Genomic DNA, 22532 nt, shown 5'->3' with positions numbered 1-22532 from the left:
CATCTACAACCATCTGATCTTTGACAAACCTGACAAAAACAAGCAATGGGAAAAGGAGTCCCTGTTTAATAAATGGTATTGGGAAAACTGGCTAGCCATGTGCAGAAAGCAGAAACTGGACTTCTTCCTGACACCTTACACTAAAATTAACTCCAGATGGATTAAAGACTTAAATATAAGACCTAACACCATAAAAACCCCAGAAGAAAATCTAGGCAAAACCATTCAGGACACAGGCGTAGGCAAGGACTTCATGACTAAAACAACAAAAGCATTGACAACAAAAGCCAAAATAGACAAATGGGACCTAATCAAACTCCACAGCTTCTGCACAGCAAAAGAAGCAGTGATTACAGTGAATCGGCAACCAACAGAATGGGAAAAAATTTTTGCAATCTACCCATCTGACAAAGGGCTGATATCTAGAATCTACAAAGAAATAAAACAGAGTTACAAGAAAAAAACAAACAAGCCCATTCAAAAGTGGGCAAAGGATATGAACAGACGCTTTACGAAACAAGACATACATGAGGCCAACAAACATATGAAAAAATGCTCATTATCATTGGTCATTAGAGAAATGCAAATCAAATCTACATTGAAATACCGTCTCACACCAGTTAGAACAGTGATCATTAAAAAATCCACAGACAACAGATGCTGAAGAGGATATGGAGAAATAGGAACACTTTTACACTGTTGGTGGGAGTGTAAATTAGTTCAACCATTGTGGAAGACAGTGTGGCAATTCCTGAAGGACCAAGAAATAGAAATTCCATTTGACCCAGCAATCCCATTACTGGGTATATATCCAAAGGATTATAAATCATTCCACTATAAGGACACATGCACACAAATGTTCATTGCAGCACTGTTTATAATAGCAAAGAGCTGGAACCAACCCAAATGCCCATCGATGATAGACTGGACAGGGAAAATGTGGCACATATACACCATGGAATATTATGCAGTCATCAAAAACAATGAGTTCGTGTCCTTTGTAGGGACATGGATGAACCTGGAAACCATCATTCTCAGCAAACTGACACACAAACAGAAAATCAAACACTGCATGTTCTCACTCATAGGTGGGTGATGAACAATGAGAACACATGGACACAGGGAGGGAAGCATCACACACTGGGGTCTGTCGGAGGGAAATAGGGGAGGGACAGTGGGGGGTGGGTAGTTGGGGAGAGATAGCATGGGGAGAAATGCCAGATATAGGTGATTGGGAGGAAGGTAGCAAATCACACTGCCATGTGTGTACCTATACAACAATCTTGCATGTTCTTCACATGTACCACAAAACCTAAAATGCAATTTAAAAAAAATGAGTTTGTGCCCTCTATAGGGACATGGATGCATCTGGAAACCATCACTCTCAGCAAACTGACACACAAACAGAAAATCAAACCCCGCATGTTCTCACTCATAGGTGGGTGTTGAACAATGAGAACACATGGACACAAGGAAGGGAGCATCACACACTGGGATCTGTTAGGGGGTACTAGGGGAGGGACAGCGGGGGGTAGAGAGGTTGGGGAGGGATAACATAGGGAGAAATGCCAGATATATGTGAGGGGGGGATGGAGGCAGCACACCACATTGCCATGTATGTACCTATGCAACAATCCTTCATGTTCTGCACATGTACCCCAGAACCTAAAGGGCAACAAAATATGTATATTAAAAAAGTGACAAAGGCAGATCCAGGTGCTAGGGGAAATGGGGAGCTGAAGCTGCCTGGCTCCATTACAAGCAGGGGATTTGGGTTGTTCAAAAAGAAACAAGAAAGATGCTTCCCCAAAGAATAGGAATTCAAGTATTCTGTAACAATCAACATTGAATGGACCATAGCAGAGGTTCTCAACCCTGGCTGCATATTATAATCACTTTGGGAGCAAAAATAATATATCTATACCTCAGGTCTATCCCAGAGCAATTGAATCACAGTCTCTGGAGGTAGTGCTCAGCAAAGATATGTTTTAAAGCTCCCTAGGTGATTGCAGCATACAGCTATGGTTGAGAACCAATGGGCTAGGTAGGGAAATGATCACTTGTTTGGGAGAATAAACAATAAGACATCAACTGAACTGTCTACACGTATAATTTGCAAAAAATCCAGTTATGCCTTTGCAGACCCCTAGTGCTTAAAGGTTTGAGCCAATAGAGACATCAACTCTTTAGATATACATTTTATCCTGGTCTTTTGTTTAATATCACACACAAATGTACACACACACACACCCCTTTTCACCTTCCTATGAGAGTGGTTCTCAAATTTTGCTGCACGTTAAAGTTACCTGGAGAATCATTAAAAATTATTGATATGTAGCATCTAACCCCCAGACATTATGATTTTAATTGGTTTGTGGTAGGAATTGGATTTTTAAATTCCCCAGGTGATTCTAATGTGCAGCAAAGTTTGTGAACCAGTGTCCTACATTATTTCTTCCACTGTTCCCGGAGTCCTTTTGCTTCCTATTTAATTATTGGTGAACAGATACTCTCCAGAGAACCTATATATTATTCGTAAGTTTTTCTGCAACTACCTATTCCTCATGGCCCTTTGGGAAGTAAGAGAGCCTAGCAGGTAAGGAGGAAAGCTCTGGAGCTCTAGTGCAGGTTTAACCTTGTGTGACTGTGGGCAAGTTGCTTCACTTCTCTGTGCCACCGAGTTCTTTTTCTCATGCCGTGAAATGATAATCCAGAATTTTCCTTACAGGGCTGTGTTTGTGTCCTAACAAAAGATGATCAGGCTGGGTGCAGTGGCTCACATCTGTAATCCCAGCACTTTCTTTGTAGGCACAGAAGCTGGAGAATCATTTGAGGCCAGGAGTTCAAGACCAGCCTACACAACTGAGATCCTGTCTCTACACAAAACAATTAAAAATTAGCCAAGTGTGATGCTATGTGCCTATAATCACAGCTACTCTGGAGGCAGAGACAAGAGGATCACTTGAGCCCAGGAACTCAAAACTACAGTGAGCTATGATTGTGCCACTGCACTCCAGCCTGGTCAGTAAGACAGAAAATGCCCGTCTCAATCAATTAATCAATCAATAATTCAATCAACAAAAGAGACCATCTATATAAAGCACAGGAGTAATGCCTGGCACAGAGTTAGTGCTCCATAAATGTTAGCCAATCTGATGATGATGGGTAGTGTAATTCTTGACCCTTTCATTCAGAAACAGGATGTACTGAGTTGCTGCCCTTATTCTTGTCCTCTGCACTGTGGGCTGCACAAATACCACCAAGTCCTCACTGATGTCAGATTAAGGGGTGTTTCAAAGGGACAATACAATGCATTCAAAACAAGCACTGGTCTAAAGGGAAACTATCTTCAATATAGCTCCCTAAGAAGGCAAGCCTTCGATATACTCCAATTTGGGTGTCTCTTCTTTATAGCAGTTTTTATCCATAAAGTACTATCTTATTGCAAGTTCTTTTCCAGTCTTGTCACCTATTACTATTTTCCAACTTACTTGCAAATATGGCATAACTTTTACAATACTAATCTTATTTTGCCCTTTCTTGTCCCCTCAACATGCATTTCTTCTTCTCATTCTACTTTCCAGCTTTTTTCATTGCTTACAAATACAGGAAGCATCTAGAAGCTGAAAAAGACAAGGTATGGAGTCTCCCTTAGAGCCTCCAGAAGGAATGCTTATACAAATTTTATAAGCAATGAAAAAAGCTGGAGAGTAGTGTGCTTATAAAATTCATTCAGAAATAAGACACTTTTGAGAATGTACTATTAGTTCCATCTTGTGTTAAACATCTGTTTTGTGTAGCTGCAGTTTTTGTGCTATTGTTTATATTTACATGACAGTTCTGGAGAGAAAACATTCCTCTGCTCTTATAAACAAAATCATACTTAGAGAGTTCAAACAGGTTGCACATACTGAACTTCTCAGAAAATGAATTTTAAGGAGATGCTGAGGAGCACAGTCGTTACAGAACATGGTGAGAGGGAAGCAGAACCGGTGTCAGAACTGAGTGTGAGGAAGCAGAGAAGGGCTGTCAGGGAAGGGGTGGCAAACAGTACCAGCACAACAATTCAGATTAGGATTCAAAATACCACAGATGTGATTGCATAATAAGCTGTTGAGCATACTGGTAAATGCTGCTTTCAGCATGTGCTTATTTATCACATTGTCTTGCATTCTCTGAGCTTGAAAGGTTCAAGTCAGAGGATCTGGAATGCTAGCAACAGGACTGGTTTCTTGGGATGGGCGGCAGCACCTATGGTAGAGATGGCAGAAAGAGCAGCAGCCTGGTGTTCGAATATGGTTGCTAGGATACCATGGAGACCCTCCATTGCTAGGCAGACAGAAAAAAAAAAATGTGTCCATATGCCTTATAACCTGCAAACAGCAACAATAGAAACACTGTCTGTGTTCTTCCACTCTTTCCCATTAGGAATCCAAATAACACGTAGCAGGAACTTGGAAATGTGGCCCAGTGGAGCAAGGAAGCTGGTCATTTATAGTCTCGGGCAGTTTCTAGAGCCATTCTATTTAAGGGATTGCCAGTATTTTCATTATAAGATCCATTTTGGGGGCATGCAACTTGACTGTGCTTCAAAATACCCTAATAAGGTTTTAGCACCCTGGTCTCATACATTTTTTATGAAGGGTTCCAGGACTTCCATTCTACTGCGTTAACTGTAATGTCAAATTAACAATCAACCTTAAATTGAAAACTCTATTAGAATGACATTAGGTTGGAATTTAACTCCTCCAGAAAAACAAGGAAAATGAATTTCAAAAAACAACTTCAGGTTCAATTTTCATCTATGTTCAGCTTGCCTAGGTATGTGAGGAATCTGCAGTGCTAGTCTGTGGCATGAAATTAGATTATTTTCAATGGGAACATTTGGAAGTGAGTGGAAAAAGAAACTTGGAACCTAGTGTCTTTAAGACTTCTAATCATCTGTTGTTTGCTTAATTTAACTACTCTTACCTAGTTGGTATAGTTATGGCTATTAACAGGACTGTGATAGTGGGGATGGACCGTGATAGAGGGGTGAACTGACATTCTGGCATTCAGAACTGTATTAGTGGGTAATTATTAGTCCTTGGTGTAACACACACACACACACACACACACACACACACACACACACACAGAGGAGCCTTGGCTATTCTAAAATCCAGCAGAATGCCCTCTCACCTACTTTATAAAATCATAGAAACTGAGATTCTCATTCTCTTTGACCTAAACTTGCTTTTCCACAGTTCCCACTATAGTCCTTTAGCACAGCCACTAGTTGCTGCCAATTCCCAGAGGGGCCCTGCTTTCTTTTTCTGCCTGGTCTCTTTGCTAATGGCTTGGAATGTATCTCCCCAGTCCCTATCTCTGCCACTCCCTCTTTCCTCTCATTTCCACTCACCTAAATCATGGCCATCCTTCAAATGCTTACTTAAACACCTCTACTTCCACATGAGTTTCTGATACCATAAAACTAAACATGCTTGATTATATTTTGCCAACTGTCTTACTTATCTCCCCTGTGACTCACCTCACTCTCTCTACTTTCTAGAATATTTACTTGTACAGTATTGTTAACCCCGTATTCACTCCTGGATGATAGGACCTATGTATCTTTCATCTCTAATGCCTTACAATATTTTGTACGTCACAGACATCCCAAAGAAATATTGAACTGAGCTATAGGGCACTTTTAGAATTAAATTTCTACCTTTCAAGACATCTACATTTTAATGTTATACCATCTATCATTACACTAGAATTCTAGAATTCTCTCAACTTCTGATAAAATTTAATATACAGTCTTTAGAGACATTTTTTCTTCAGATACATTATTATAAATTTTAAAAGATCAAATAATCTCTTTTAAAATTAATCCTCCTAAAAAATAAAAATACTTTTATCTTCAACTCCTCCAAAGTACTTCACAATGAAAAAGTAAAACAGGGGCTGGTCGCTGTGGCTCATGCCTGTAATCTCAGCACTTTAGGAGGCCCAGGTGGGCAGATCACCAGGAGTTCAAGACCAGACTGGCTAACATGGCAAAACCCTATCTCTACTAAAAAAAAATACAAAATTTAGCTGAGCATGGTGATATGCGCCTGAAATCACAGCCACTCGGGAGGCTGGTGTTGGAGAATTGCTTGAACCCAGGAGGTGGATGTTGCAGTTAGCTGACATCATGCCACTACACTCCAGCCTGGATGACAAAGCAAGATGAAAGAGAGAAAGAATGTAAGGAAGGATGTAAGGAAAGAAGGGAGGGAGGGGGAAGGGAGGAGGTGGGAGGGAAGGGGGAGGAGGTGGGAGGGAAGGGGGAGGGAGGGAAGGAGGAAGGAAAGAAGGAGGAAGGAAGGAGAAATTCTCTGAAATTCAACTGCTTCTGGAGTGAAAGCCACAAATTACAAAAATACAAAGACACTAACAACTCTTAGGAACTCAAGTCTATATAGTCCAACTGAAATGACTAAAACCCTGTGACATGAAAACGGAAAAGATTTGGGAATATTTTCAAAAGATAAGGGGTTTAGATCAAAATTTCAGAGACTGAATGTTCTAACGTGATGTAGAATCAATTTCAGGAATGAAACGTCATGAAATAAAATTACTTAAGTCCATAAGAACCATTCTGTAAATACAATCAACAAGCTATCTGCTCTCATATAATGAATGCTTGGGTTTTGTTAAGGGTTTATTTGCTCATTATTTCAAAATATAGTTTAGTAGTTTTATATTCTCAAGGAGTTATTTTGGAAGCAGTAGAATATAGATTCCAATTTGCTACATCGGCTCTTTGCTTCACCTGAGTACTGTATTTATACAGATTGTAAAAGACACCAACAAAAACACTCCTCCTACCTCATAGTTATAGCAGGAGTGCCCTGGCTCTGTGCTGAAATCTGACAGAGACTTCCTTCCAATTCCCACATTAATGGAAAATTCTAAACCCAAAATATTAAGATGATTCAAATTATTAAGTTAGTTTACATTTTGCACTATTTTTAAATGATCAGAATTATCAAGAAAACAATTTCAAAAAATTGTAATCCTCAGAAGGCAAACTCAGCAAGCAAAAACTAAACAGAAATATTTGCATATATCAAATAAATGAACAGAACATTAACGGGGCAGTTACCTACATCTAAAGGAAAGAGAATCAAAAACTGGCATGAACATGAACTGGAAATTAATGTGTCTATTTAGATAGCTTCATTTTAACTTGAACTCATAATAATCTGTATGTATAAGGAAGATGGCTACATTTAAGATGTAGTAAAGATGAAATACAAAGACACAAACACTTGTTGCCAGTAAGTCTGTGTAACGAAATTATTCATAGTAAAATACATTGAAATATAAACAAGTCTTCTTTGGTTTGGCAGGTTTTCTTAATCCTTTGTGGAGCTACCTTGTACAACCATTCAAATCATATAAGATTTATTCATTTTGCATACTAGGTAATTCTTTTTTTCCCTAAGAAAGGTACACTTTCTACTACTCAAGCCAATTTTTTAAAGATTTTTTTGTGTGTAAGTGTGAAAAAAGAACAGATGTTTTTCCAAAATTATTTAAGTTTGGAAGGCATTCTATCATTTTCTTCAATAAAATGCTTCAGAGTCACCAAAAGCATCATGGCAATACCTGAAGTGCCGAGTCCTTTAAAATATAAGGTATTATGAATGAATAAATCAGTATCAGAACATACAGCATTGTTTGATAGATAAAATGTGTATTATAATGGGATGCTGTAGATATTTGCCATACTAGTTTTATTTTCCACTGTGGACCTTTTTTGGTTTTCAATCTAGTTATTCTATAAGTCAAGTACAAAGAAGCTTTTAAACTTACCACACTATGTAGTTCATTCCCTACTGCCTAGAATCTTGTAGATCTCTGATGGAGTGTTTAACTGGAGTTATCCGCTGGCTTGATCACGATTCACTATAAAACCTATTAAAATGGTCTTTTTATAAAAACAGAGTTTGCTCTGTGTCCCTCCAAACTCCTGCAGATATGAAAATGAGCTCCTATGGAACGTTCGAAGATGCAGGGAGCTGTCTTTGAGTTATTTTTTCAGTATGCAAAACTTGGCCCAGGAGAGATGGTCATGTACCTCGTTAGCTAAAACAGGCAGGCATGTCAGGACTGCAAATTAATTTACCGGAGAAAGTTGAAGTAGATTCAGATCACTCAGGTTTCTAAGGCAGATCTAAGTCTGCTGAACTATTAGGGCAATTAGATAAGGTCAGAATCTCAGAAATGTTTATCCTTATTGTCTCTTTCCCACTCCCTCACAGAATACAAACTCCTCAGAAAACTAAGCCTGCATGAACAGCAAATGTTGCATGGGAATCAACATGTATAGGTATAACTCTAAGTTTTCAAAAGTAATAATTGGTACATACTGTGATTCTCCGCCCCCCCCCCGGAAAAGATCCAATAAATAAAAATAGGGATAACTGAGTATTCACTTTCTCCTTATATTAACTTCCTGTGTTTATGAAGTGAAGGGTTTCAAGGGACATTATTATGTAACATGTGCCATCCACCCAGTGTGATGTCATTAGTAGTAAAGTAATCAGCAACATCCTTGGTTTTATCAATTATGTAATTATCTGTTAATTTAAAATGCCATTCATTTGGGTGCTCTCCTACATTCTCTGTTAACCTCATGTTCCTGCAGCTTTACTCTCCATGTGAACTCTGAGTTGACTGTTGTATAACAAGTTTCACTTAATTTTTCCCATGGAAGTTATGAAGCCCACTGACATCAGAATTGCACAGTTCTCTAAAAGGGTAGAACAATGCCAGAGTGGTTGCATTAGAAGCCAAGAGTAAGGCAAACAATGGGTCCACGTTGTAAATAAGATAAGTGGGCTTATCTGTCTTTGACCCTGGAAACAAGCAACCACCTCTTGGGAGATGGAGATGCTCCATTGGTAACATTATGCACGTTCCTTAAGGAAAATAAGCAATCTTCTCCCTCATATATTATGAAAAAAATATTACTTAAAAATCAACAGATTAGGCTTCCATTTATGGATTGTAAATGTCATCCAATTCAGGAAATAAAAAATTCTTCTCTTTCCTATACATATTTACTTCTGTTTTACACTTTGATGATGACAAGAACGTCAGGTTTGAAGGGTACCAGCGTGAAGCGCCAGCAGGTAGAGAAATCCGGGAGAGCCACAAAAGCATAGAAAGTATGGGTGATACCAGACGCATTTCATTTCAAGTCTGACGAGCCTGCATTTAGGATTTTCCAGCTGGTCTGGTTTGCCAGGGCTTTTGGGAGACGGGGGGCTTTTTATTTCTTCTCTCAGACTCACACACATGGTCGGACACACACCTGGGACGCGTTCAAACTCTACGTACACTAGGTGGCTTATACGAATGCATATGTATATATAAAAATAATACCTTGACATCTGACAAAGACACGAAGGCAACGTATGTGCAGTGAGTCTGGCTCTAAGAAACGTGCACAGCCCCGTAAGAAGTGCCCGTTAAAATGAAACATTTCTGAGGATGAGGACAGACATGGCAAGCTGGAGGGGCGGGGGCCGACAGACAATACAGAGACCCGCAGCTCCCCACCGCCAGGGCACCACACCGGCGCGTCACCCCTGCTTACTGTGGGCTCTTGGGGTAGAAGGGCAGGGTCACATGGCTGAGATCCTGGATGTCGAAGGCGGTGGGCTCGGCGGAGATCGCCTGCCGCTTGGTGCGCGGCTCGCCCTGCAAGGTGCTCGCGCTCTGCTTCTGCGCCTGCTGGGTGGCTGGTCGGATCACCGAGCGGTACTTGTCCAGCTCGTTCTGCAGCTTCTGGATCAGTTCGTCCTTCTGATCCAACTCCAGCTCCAGCTCGTCGATGAGAGCATCCCGCTGCCTCAGCTCCTCGATCTTCTCCTGGAGCGCGTACTGTAAATCCCGCAGGGTGCCCATGCTCCTCCGGGCTGCCGGGGGCTCCTTCCTGCCGCTGCTCCGCGTCTTGGGGCTTCCTCCCCTCTCCGATCAACTTTCCCCAAAGTCGCCGCTGCCTCCCGAGTGCAAGAGCTTCCTACTTGAGACCAAAGCCAGCCCTGGCTTCTGAGCATGCCCAGTCCGCGGGCTCCAGCCACCCAGAGTTTCAGTGAGGATTCCACTTCTCTGCGCTGGCTGGGAGGCTGAGAGTGGGGATGAGCAAACCAGCAGGACCAACCCGGGATTAAGCCTGAGACGCGGTGGGCGCCGCGCACGGCGCAGGGGAGAAGAGCTGGGGGGCGCGGTGGCGGGGGAGCAGGAGGAGGGGCTGTGAATGGGGGGCTCCGAGGCAGCGGCTGGACTGTCAGAGTCCCTCGCGCCGGGCACCGGAGGAAGCCGGAGGGGCGAGCGGGGAGCCTGATAAGCCTCCGAGGCGCGCCGGGCTGTGCAGGCGGAGCGAGGCGGGAGCGCCACTTCGGGGGTGGGGGGGTGGGGAGGTGGGAGGGAGGGAGGGAGGACCCCGGGCAAACTCAGGCGGCATCAGCTGGCTCCAGAGCAGACCAGCCTGGAGAATGTTGGGCTCTGATCCTGGCGGTGTAGAGGCAGAGCGGACTCAATCCTCAAAGCGCTGAGTTCTGGAGGTGTTTTGACCGCCGGCCTCACCAAGGAAAGCTCCCGAGCGAGTCGTGTGGCCGAGCTGTCGCTTCTTCCACGCCACCTTTCCCACCCAGAGCGTCTCACACAGGTGGCTAACGCTTGCGAAGAAACTTGGCTCTCAGAGATACAAGCGAGTCGACGCCCGAGAGGGATTCCCCCTTTCAGCCTGCTGCCTTTGGGGAAGGGTGGTGGGGAAGGGGGTGTTCTGATTTTCCCCCAGGCATTGCTACTCTTCGCTTGCTCCCGATAGTTACTCTCCTTTCTGCCCCTTCCAAACTCCAATCACGGAACTGTTTTAGGGCAAAGGCCAAAAACGGATCTGGGCCCTAGCAAGCCACTCAGCTTCTTCATCAGCCCTCTGCCTTGAGCTGGTGCCTGGGAATAGTTCACTGATGGGCCTTGCTTCTTCCTTTTGCTGAATTTGGCGGGGGAGGGGAGGGGAGTTAAAAATCATTCTGGAGCTCCAAAAAGTTCATCCTGAAATTGAATCATACCTTCAAAAATATTACTTTCCTCACAACCAAGCTGCTAGGAATGTATCTTTCCACTTGAATGGCCAGGAAGACATCCTGACACAAACTTTGAAGACGAGGGAAAATCGTGAAGGAGCGAGGGAGACTACACGGGCTCCAGTGAATTGTACACTATACCGCAGTCATCCTCCACCTCTACCCACCCCCACCCCCAACCCTGCCCCCTCAATATTCCCCTGATCACAATTAGGCAATTTCTTTTTTTTCCAAGATTTACTCTCCCATCATGGGAACACATGTTTAGAATCCCCAAATATCTGCCTAATATGTACCTAAATTCCGAATATTTGCTTAAGACGTTACCAACTCATGCAATTTTATAGCATCTTTATTGGCAGGCTTTTGATTACTATTCTTGGGCGCTCAATATTATAATCCTCAATGCTTTATTTGGCCATTCCATAACACTAAAACAAAATGAATAGAAATAAAATTGAATTGCAATGCAATTCTAAACTTAGCAAAGAATAGTTTCAAAAAACTTGCACACTGTTGCTTTTGAATATACAACCTTTGAATTTAAGCTAGAGACAGAGGAGGAATACAATGTATAGGAGGCAAGAAGGGAGGGAGGGAGGAAAGGAGGGAGATTAAGCCATGTTAATAAGCTTGCTCATTTAAAGTGTAGTTGTTTGTAATTAGAGGACTAAATGACAAAAGATATACAGTCCTAAACATTCCTTTATGTAGATTATGATCTAATAATTCTTAGTGCGGATGACATTAGACATTTCTTTTTTCTGCTTTCCAACACAAACTTTCAGAAGTGCATTTATTTCTAAATGTGATATATACAATGGGTCATTCTCAAAACATTTGCATTTACAATGGAGAAATTAGTAACTTACAAATATTGAAAATAATAGCTCTGAATTATTATTGTTTTAATTAAAAGTAAATCAAGCAGAAGTACTGTGACTTTGTATAACTCACTGTATTCTGAAAAAGCTTCTATGACAATTTCCTTCTTCCAGGCAAAAGGCCAAATTCTTATTTAACCTGTGGGAATTCTTTATTTCCTTGGGAAACTGTTTAATGCAAAATGACTTTTTCCTATAAATCTATTATTGGGGTTCATGAGGCCATGAGTTTATGTCTAAAATATATATGATACAAGGTATAGGGGACATAATTAGACAACTGCTAAGCTGGGTTCAGAATTCTAGGCTTATCTCTTTCATTTTTAAAGTGAAAGCAAATATTTTAAGGAAGTTTTTCAGTGATGTTTTAGAGTTCATTTAGGGTTTAAATGGGGTTACTTAATGTTTTTGAGCAGCACAAACTCAAAAAGATTCTTCCTCATTTGTAAAATGTCTGTCTACATGTACAAAGGAAAATAGAAACTAAAAGACTTTCCTCAAAAATAAAAATAAGACTTCAACCAAAAGTATTTAGGTATTTTGTTTAAAAAAAGTGACTTTTTTATACCAAATTATGTAAATATTTTTCACTATTTTAGCTAGCATATCTACATGCAACTATAGGATGTATACACATTACATTTTCATTTTGAATGTAAATCTTATAATATAAAATATGTTCCAAGATGAATCTGATATTGAGAGTCAGGAACCTGTTATAACAAACACAAAGAAAGTAAACAGCTGAAAAGACAACTTTTACAGTTGACTTTAGAAGGTGTTCAAGGTTTAGAAGATATTTAGTTGTATCAGCTTGTGTTTTTTTAAAAAATTGATTTTCCCTTAAATGCTTTATAATTGTATTTGCAAAATCCAGGATTCTAGCCTTTTCTCCTTTTTTTTTTTTTTTTTTTTGAGACGGAGTTTCACTCTTGTTGGCAGGCTGGAGTGCAATGGCATGATCTTGGCTCACCACAACCTCTGCTTCCCAGTTCAAGTGATTCTCCTGCCTCAGCCACTCCGATAGCTGGGATTACAGGCATGCGCCACCATGCCTGACTCATTTTGTATTTTTAATAGAGATGAGGTTTCTCAATGTTGGTCAGACTGGTCTCAAACTGCTGACCTCAGGTTATCCACTTGCCTTAGCCTTCCTAAGTGTTGGGATTACAGGCATGAGCCACTGTGCCTGGCCTCTCTTTCATTTTTAAAGTAAAAATAAATATTTTAGGTATGTATTTCAATGATGTTTTTGACCAGCTGTTTAGATCTTAAGTGACCACGTTTCCATCTCAACATTTTGAGCGCTTTCAATATTTACTTAAACATCTTCTGCATTGTACTGAGTAAATGCTGGAAATAAACTTAATGTGAAGAAACAAAGTCCTGCAATTACATTTTAATAGACAAATTATCTTTACCATGTGTCATATGGTAAACTTAATTGGCTAAATTACAAGATCAAAGATCAGGCTCAAATCTACTTTCTGCTAATTAGGAAGTGTCTACCGCAAATTCCTTCAGGAATAGAGTAGAGGACACTGGCTTGATCTGAGCCCTGCCCCACTGCCTATCTGAGATGAAGCCTTGGTGTTAGATGCTAACAGTTAGAACAATGCAATTTTGAAGAAACCGAGTTTATACTACAGTATTCCATTGTCAATTCACAACCTGCTTTTCAGCAGTCTCCCTTTTTCACAGCTTTAAGAGAAGCAAAGTTCTACTGGTAGCCAGACCAAACTGTGGCCTGATGAACTCCAATATGCTCTTCAGTCTTGTACTCAACCCTCATAATTGAGAATAAAAATTGACACGCCTTCCTTAATGGACTCTCAGAATCATTTAATGAGCTATTCCAATAAAGTTGCTTTATTATAATACTGGCTATTCAAAAATAAATCTGTAGAATTTGTCATCCTTACTAAAAACATAATTAGCCCAAAAGAATTGTGCTAATTTTATCATCCACTTGTCCGTTCCAATGATACTGTATTTCCTGGAAGAATCTTAAGTTTTGAAATCTTCTTCTGCCATTTCATATGCATATCTTGAATGGGAAAAAAATAAATGAGCAAAAATATAGCTGAGCCTTTTAGGTGAGGGAAGCTACCTTTTGCAGAAGATTGCAAAAAGTAACAAGTCCTCCTAAGAATCTAGATTTTAAAGCTACTATTACTGGAAGACATAATGGTTTGTTCTAAGCTGCTAATCATAATCAAGATCACAATAAAAATAACTAACGTCCTTGACTTCTTAATGTGTGATAGGTATCATTCATATAACCCTGTAAGTTGAATGTTATTAATATCCTATTAATACCTGAGAAAAATGGAGACACAGAATCATTCACCTAATGAATGGCAAAGCTTGGCTTTATATCCAGACTAGGTGATGTAGAGCTCAAGCCCCTACCCCTCATTACTTTCTGAGAGCTTCTAAGTGTTGCTACTGTCTTACTCTGTATCCAGAGAGGGAAGAGTGTCCTTTACATCAACTTGCTTGAATTAGGGGTGGGGAGGTAAAGAAGACAATGCTGAAAAATCTTAAAAGGGCAGCAACAAGGTTTTTGAAATTTCTTTTCCCAAAATTGTCTTTACTCCAAGATTATGTTCTGGTTTGGGGTAAGTAACTTGAACCCATTTGCCAGAGATTGTACTGATTTTAATACTAAAATTGTTTGAAATTGTCCTGTCTCTAAAACTAAAAGTTCTAAGTACCTTCCAGTCTCAGGCAAACCAGGAGAGTTGGTCACCCTATTTAACTCAAAATATCTGAGCCTTTCTAGTTTATAAATATTTTCAAATTTTGCCTTCCATGTTACTGATAGAAAAGTAAAACGCAGGAAGATCTGTAATGATAATACCTATTATTTTAGGGACATTGCAAACCCACTTATACATTGCTTTGTGTGAATATGTTTTAGGAAAGCAATCATCATATTTCAAGGAATAATAATGCACAACTGGAATTGTCTTTGGACTATAAAGGGGGGTGAGTCAGACAATGGAATTTTAATTATACTTTGATAAATTAGACAAGAATTCAAGGATCCCTTTTTGGTTTATTGTTTTTACAGAAACTAGAACTTAGATTGATTCCTTATGAATTAAGTATAGTGATTCAAGTACCTGCTATTTTATTAATTCCTATAGAACTAGTTTGATAATTGTGTTTAGCAGATAGATTTGGCCATGAGGAACATACATTTATATGGATATAAGTAAAAGTTCTAACAGTTTGGCTGTTTTGAAGTTATACTATTTCAAACAGTAAGTTCTGCATGGAAAAGAAAAAAATAGTAAACCATAATGATGAAAAACTTACTGCAGAGACTTGGAAAGTAATAGTGCACTGTACCATAATTGCTAATGCGCTTAGCATTTAATACTTATGCTTAATATTAGGTGAAATGAATTTTTATATTCCACTTCTTAAGATGACAGGAAGTTGTTATTTGCCCTCAGGCTACACTAGTTCTCATGAAAACCCACGAACTATCTTTAACAAAATGAACATGTCTTTGAACTCTTTAGTAAGTTGCCATTTCTGACTGCCAAAATAGAAAAAAAATCAAGAAGAAAAATATTAGGCTTTCTGTATTTTGAAATAAATGTAAAAGTTTTCAATGCATAAAATAGAATTTAAAATGCTTTATTCACAAGACACCATTTTACTGCATTTGAAGTGTAAATATGTACATGAGCATGCAACATATCTCCCTGTATGATAATTAGAGTTACTCAGTTCCATTTCAATGATTTTTCTCAGATATTAAATACACATCTTTTACTAAGTTAGATCATCAATATTTTTCCACAAAATATTCTAAAGTACTTCCAAAAGTAAGTTTGATTCTGAAAACAGATTTGATATCATGGGGCTTATAGAATAGTTCTATAGTCCGTGATTTTCCTTTTTTCCGTTGTTTTTATTTTAACTAGTTTGTAGCAGATGATATAACTTGGCCATTTTCTTCTTACATGTTTTGTAATCAAAATTTAAAGTAAAGAAAACCTAAATTTTGCTAGCAAACTCTTTAAAATTAGTAAGGCAGGAAAATACTGAAGATGTAAGAAAGATAATAAAAGTTTGGGTAAATTAAATTCTTGTTAGTAGGTAAAATGGCTGAATTGGGCAAGAGAAAGATGTCGAAAAATTTATTTATATTGTGAGAATGTTAGTGATTCAAAGGAGGGGGGCTTTGCAGGTAAAAATACTTAGCAGGGAAATTCATGGAGGTCTTCACTCTCATCAACTTAACAGGCATGTAAATATCACCTAACTAGAAATTATGGAATCTTCAGATTGTGACTTTTCTATAATTGTCATGAGATGGAAATCCAGAAATCCACTTTTCTAATGACGGTCAAATGAAGCAGTAGACTAGTAAAGCAAATGCATATAATTCCAGGGCCAAGATATTGCCAAGTATTATTATTGGAACAAGGATAGGAGCCCCAGGCTGGGGCCCATGAGATGCGTATATTCATTATGTATTTGTAAATTATCATTCACCTTGCCTAATGTATGTTTTTAGAAAAGATTCAGTAATTCCTTTATGGTCTAGATTGGATTTTTAAAAATTCATTTTTCAAAGCGCAGGCATTTAATATAGTAGGTAAAGAATACTTTAAATATTAGTGGTTCAGATTTAAACTTAAAAGACAAATGTGCAAACATCTATATAAGAAGTTACCTAAAACAGCAATAGGTAAAGTATCATATAGTTTCAATACACCATATAAATAAATATATAATAGGAACTTTCACACATTTTTTATCTTAGTGCAAAATAGTGTCTGTCTAGAGTCACTGCATTATGTACAAATTTTTTTACTCAAAGAGTTAATGTAGGGAGTCACTATGAAAAATTCATCTAATTTTTCCACAGAATGTAATACAGCCAAAATTCTAACCATCTAGCTTCTTTAGAAAAGCATCTATGTTGACTACAAATTTTAATGACAGGGAAATCTTCATAATGTTTATTTGTGGAATATTAAAAGCAATTGCTGCTGTTAAGAACATAGAGAACTTAGTGAAAATTGCTTATTTTCATTTTCCAGTTTTCACTTGTCAGGCACTTCATCAGAACAAAGCAAGTAATATTCTCTCAGCAGTCACAGAACTGAAATTGGCCTAAGATAATAGTATTTCCACATTCACTCTATTTTTAGTCTACATTCTGTCACTCTCAAGGGCACATACAAACAACATACACATACATACATACAAACACACAAATACAGAGAATTAAAGGCGTGACAGCAACATATGCCATGGTTTAACGTCCCATCCTAACCCACCACCCACAAAAAAAGCAAAGGTGTCAGCCATGCTGCGAATGTCTCCCCCAAAGTCCATATGTTGGAAACATAATCCCTACTGCAGCAATATTGAGAGGTGGAACTTTTTAAGTGGTGATTCCTTCAAGGAAAAAAGTATTTGGATACAAAGACACATTATTTTCTAGAAAATATTTAAAGTGACAGGAAGAAAACATGGTTATCATGGGTCTTAAGCAGGCAAATATGTTGTTCAAAAAGGGGTGTCAAAGTAAAGCTCTGCTAGCAAGCAGGTGACTCTAATGCTGAGCTTTCCTCAGAAGTGAACTAAAGAACTCTGGCTCCTTAAAATGGTAGTAAACGTAATGAAAAAGGGTTTCATGGCCAAGAATATTTGGGAGACATTGAGAAAATTTTAAGAAAACAGATTTCTTTCTGCATTATTATCAGTATTTTTAACTTTCCAGTATGTATTGTGAATCTCTAAAATAAATATACAGTAAATACATAAATTATTAAAACTGTATACACTGTATAAGTAAGTGGTAAACATATACAGTTATTTAACAACTAGATCTTCTTTCTAATGTTTTCACTGTTGAACCTGAGTATTCATGACATTCAATACTTTAAAACTTAGATATTTAATAGAAAGTATAAGCATTTCCCCCATATGTGAAATCCCCTATTGGTATCAAGTACAAGCGTTTTCCCCATTTGTGAAATCCCCTGTTGCTATCTACATACACAGCAATATCTGGGACAGGAACACACAGTCCTAGTCCCACCAACAGTACTGTCAACCACCCACATCTCCCCTTTCAAACCACAATTTGCCCAGCCTGTGGCCACAGCCAATGACATGACAGAAAACCATGAACATATGACAAATTTGGTGCCTACAGGAAGGATTAGCCTTGCCATTTGACCCATAATCACATTTCCTCCCTTTAAAATTAGTGTCACGGGGTTATTGCTTACATTGAGAAAATGTTGAAGGAAGAACTACAATGGGATCAACATAGGTAAAGTATTTGATGAGTAATTAATTACATAAGCGTTATAGTGATCTTTTAGGTCTTTAAAATCTCCAAGCACCAAGCAATTACATTTTAACATTTCATAGCTTCCAGTGGGAATTCTCTTTCTGCCTGTTAAGCCCTAATCCCAAACCCTTTCACTGCCTTCGAATTCTAGCCTCATCCCTGCTTCATCACCACCTCTCATCTCTTGAGTTGCTAATTCATGAATCCTTTCTTCAGTTCTTCCCTAAAATAAAACTACTTCTGATAATCCTTCAGAATCATCCCCACGAATTTTCCCTTCTAAAAGCACTTTATCAGAATGCATAATTGTATATTATGCATTCTAACCCTAACTCTAACGTTAACCCTAACATTTACATAAATATTTGTTAAATAGATACATTTCCCATTAGACTGTAAACCAAGAAAGTAAAGAATTATGTCTATTTTGTTCACTAACACCTAGAACAAGAAGGTGCTCACTATACTGGCTAATTGCATTGAATGAGTAAAGGTACTCATTACCTTCAAATGAAGTCACCAAATTTATTTAACATGCAAAACACATCTCTCTGATGGAGAAGAATCAAAAGGGACAATTTTTCTGTTTATTGATGGTGGCGTCTAATTTTAATAAATCAAATACATCAGCAGCTTAGTTTAAGCCTTTCTGTATGTAATAAATCAAATATATCAGAGGCTTAGTTTTAAAATGGGTTTTCTTCTACAGAAAACAAACAAACAAACAAAAAAACTAGATATCCCTCTTTGAACAACATATTTGTCTGTTTAAGGCCCATGATAACCATGTTTTCTTCCTGTTACTCTGAATTGTTTCTAGAAAATAATGTGTCTTGATATTCAACTACTTTTTTCAACTCTCTTAATGCACTTTTAAATCACCACAATCTCACCTTCTTTTTTACTTGTAGGCTTATAATATATTTTCTTCAAGGTCCAGTGCTCTTTTATGTAACACTGGCAATGTCTACAGGATCAACAATTCTGCAATTTCTTTTTGTTTCTTCACAGTTCCAGCTACTCCTTTCAAACCTGACTGCTTTATAAAGAAGAGTTGGTCTTCTACACTAGTTCTTCCTAATACATACATCTTTTAGAAAACTATTCATATCATTTGATACTATTTCCAAAGCAGATACTTTCAATTAAGATACTTGATAACTTCCATGATTATTAACCAATGCTTGTGTCCTGCCTGAACATCTATAATTTGAAAGTTAAGATTCAAACCAAGTTCAGGAAGCAAATTTACATACATGAAGCAATTTTAAGTCTAAAAATCCTTTACTAACTTAATTCTTAAAATAGATATACTTATTTCCCTTCTCCTCTCTCTTGTTATTGCTTTGACATAGAATGTCAGAGTAGGCCCTAGATATAAAACCATAAGTTTAACATCACAATCAATTGAATGCAAAAGTGCTAACATTTGGGAATTAGAAATAATTATAAAGTCACAATGCCATGTTAAATAGCTGTTCAATTAAATCAAAAGATAGAAATACATGCTTGGTTAATACAAAAAAGAATATTTATCAGGTAGATGTTTTCTGTAACTTAAGAAAGTCAGCAAGAAGACTTCATAAGCTCTCCAAATTTATTAGACTTGAATACAGGTCTTGAAAAAAATAATTTTTTGTCAACCTTAAAAAACCTAAAGACAAGCCTCTCCTATGAGAAAATAAGTCTTTATTTATTAAAGAGTCAAATTTGAAGATAAAAATTCAAAGCTTTGCGTACATCTATCCCACCAGTATCTATAAATCAAGCTTTAAACTGCAATGTTATAATGTTGCTTTAGTGTCTAAATAGAAATCTAAGTTTCTGATTTGCAACGGCATGAAACTTCTGGATTTTCAACAAAACCTTAGCATTAATAACCATGTGAATGTAAGAATTCTCTTGGCATTGCATAATTTATTTTTAGTGGTTTTAATTATATTTTTCCTCCCACAAAATGGGAGTCTCATGATACAGTCATCAATATACCTAATCCTTTTGGAAGCAGCATTTCTCAAGAGGAAAAACATATATAATTAATATTAATAAAACTCCACAACAGAAAAAAATGTCATGTTGATATATATATGCCTTTCTATATGTAGAAAATATATTATTTATTTTATTCGGTTAAAGTAATATTTTTTAGAAAATAGTTTCTGATTGAGATTTAAATGTTTCATTTTTTAAAAGTACAAGGCAAAGCAAAGCATCAAATGGTTGTGAAATTTGTACTCCTTCTTTGCATGACTCATTTTATTTTAAATACACTTCCATAAATAGTGTACAGCTTCAACAAACAGTACATTCTTCAAATTTTTCTCCAGCCATTAGACACTAATGACTAAAATACAGAACTAAAGGTACAATTGCACCCTCTACTGTCCAAATGCTCTACTCCATATTGAGCACCGTGCTGTGTGGGCTTAACACATTCATTATAAAAGTAACAGGTAAATAACATCGGCTTCCTTTTGACATTAATTAGCGTATCCTCAAAAAATTAAGCTCTAATTATAAAATTTCCAGAGTGATACAAATAGAAGTTTGCCACTTTTATAGTTATTTGTACTAAACTAATTTAGAAAATGACTCTAAAGTATAGTCATGCATCATGTAATGACTTTTCTGTCAATGACAGACTGCACATACAACAGTGGTTTTGTAAGATTATAATGAAGCTGCTATATATAGCTGTACCCTTTTTTATATCTTATACCATATTTTTACTGTACCTTTCCTATGTTTAGATACACAAATACTTACCATTGTGTTACAATTGCCTACAGTATCAGTAGTCACATATGGTACAAGTTTATAGCTTGGGAGCAATAGGCTATCCCATCTAGATAGGCTATATAGCATCTAGGTTCATGGAAGTATACTTTTTGATTGTTTGCACAATGACAAAATTGCCTAAAGGCACATTTCTTAGAATGTATCCCTGTTGTTAAATGATGCAACTGTACTTGAGTGAAGTATTCATTAACTTACAGATAATAAATGGCAACATTAATCACCTTTTCAACATTACTCAAAACAAGAAAAAATATGAAATCATTCAAGTAAACAATTGGCATATTTTTCTAATTGTGTATAAAGTTTGCCAAATTTTGTTTCAAGTTAAAAATCAGAAAAACACTAATGTTTCTCCAAAACTGTGCTTCAAAGTTTTTTAAAAAACCTTTTGAGTTGATTGTCAAAATTTGAAATACCACTATGAGCCAAAATTAATAACTTATTTGTAGTTTTTAAACCTATCTTTATCATTTTAATAGAGACTGTTTGGAATTCAAAATACATTATTATTCAAAATATTATCTTCTCAATTTCTTTTGCTGGTGATGGAGGATTCATTTACTGATAATCAACCCTCCCACAAGATTAATTAGAAAAGCCAAACCCAAAATACAAAAAAAAGGCATTGGAAAACTCCTAAGCAGCAAGGAATTGAGGGGCTAATATCCTAGAGAAAAGTGAAGTCCAGAGAGGTCAGCCCAACATTCAGTGTTTTTCTGAGGTATTCACCAATTACAAAACACTCCTAAGAAAATCAGTAAATAAGCATAAATTAGAAGCCGAGAGGCTAGGAAGTTGAGCAAAGCATCTAAAGTCTAAAGTGGCTAGAGGAACAAAAACTGGAATCAGGTCCAACCAGTTGAAATCCAGGAAGGCTAAACTTTACCTGTTAATAACTGTGTATTCAATAAGACTGAAACCCTGCTTTATATCTGTTCAATCTATAATTGGATTAAGGTGATCTGACCCTAGTCTTCCTGCCCATCAGGAACAAAAGTAAATCCTCCATGAAAGAAGATCACATAATTCAGAGCCTAACACTCTCTACAATTTTTCATGCCTACTGTTGTGATTCAATAAAAAACAATTAGGTATATCAAGGCAACACCCCATAACCTAAAACTGAGTGAAAAAGTACAAGGCATGTAACAGAAGAAAATCGATGGGAGGCCGGGCGCGGTGGCTCACGCCTGTAATCCCAGTACTTTGGGAGGCCGAGGCGGGTGGATCGCAAGGTCAAGAGACTGAGACCATCCTGGTCAACATGGTGAAACCCCGTCTCTACTAAAAATACAAAAAATCAGCGGGGCATGGTGGCACCTGCCTGTAATCCCAGCTACTCAGGAGGCTGAGGCAGGAGAATTGCCTGAACCCAGGAGGCGGAGG

The 22532-nt window shown here is 37.9% G+C and overlaps 1 protein-coding gene across 2 annotated transcripts in view; it reads right to left on the bottom strand.

Annotated features, from left to right (window-relative positions):
- Nucleotides 1–22532, bottom strand: part of PRKG1 (protein kinase cGMP-dependent 1) — a 1332247-nt gene that overhangs the window by 1233815 nt on the left and 75900 nt on the right. The window contains exon 1 of one of the 2 annotated variants that reach the window (XM_032245675.1): nucleotides 9638–11272. The exons of the other annotated variant lie outside the window; for it this stretch is intronic. Within the exon in view, the coding sequence (XP_032101566.1) occupies nucleotides 9638–9948 (311 nt within the window). The 5' untranslated portion in view covers nucleotides 9949–11272. Of the gene's footprint in view, nucleotides 1–9637; nucleotides 11273–22532 lie in introns of those variants that run through there. 2 annotated transcript variants of the gene reach the window in all.

The sequence above is a fragment of the Sapajus apella genome, unplaced genomic scaffold (genome assembly GCF_009761245.1).
Source record: "Sapajus apella isolate SASKATOON/1434 unplaced genomic scaffold, GSC_monkey_1.0 scaffold58, whole genome shotgun sequence".
NCBI classification, from domain to species: Eukaryota; Metazoa; Chordata; class Mammalia; order Primates; family Cebidae; genus Sapajus; species Sapajus apella.
This window is presented reverse-complemented; position numbering and strand designations above follow the sequence as displayed.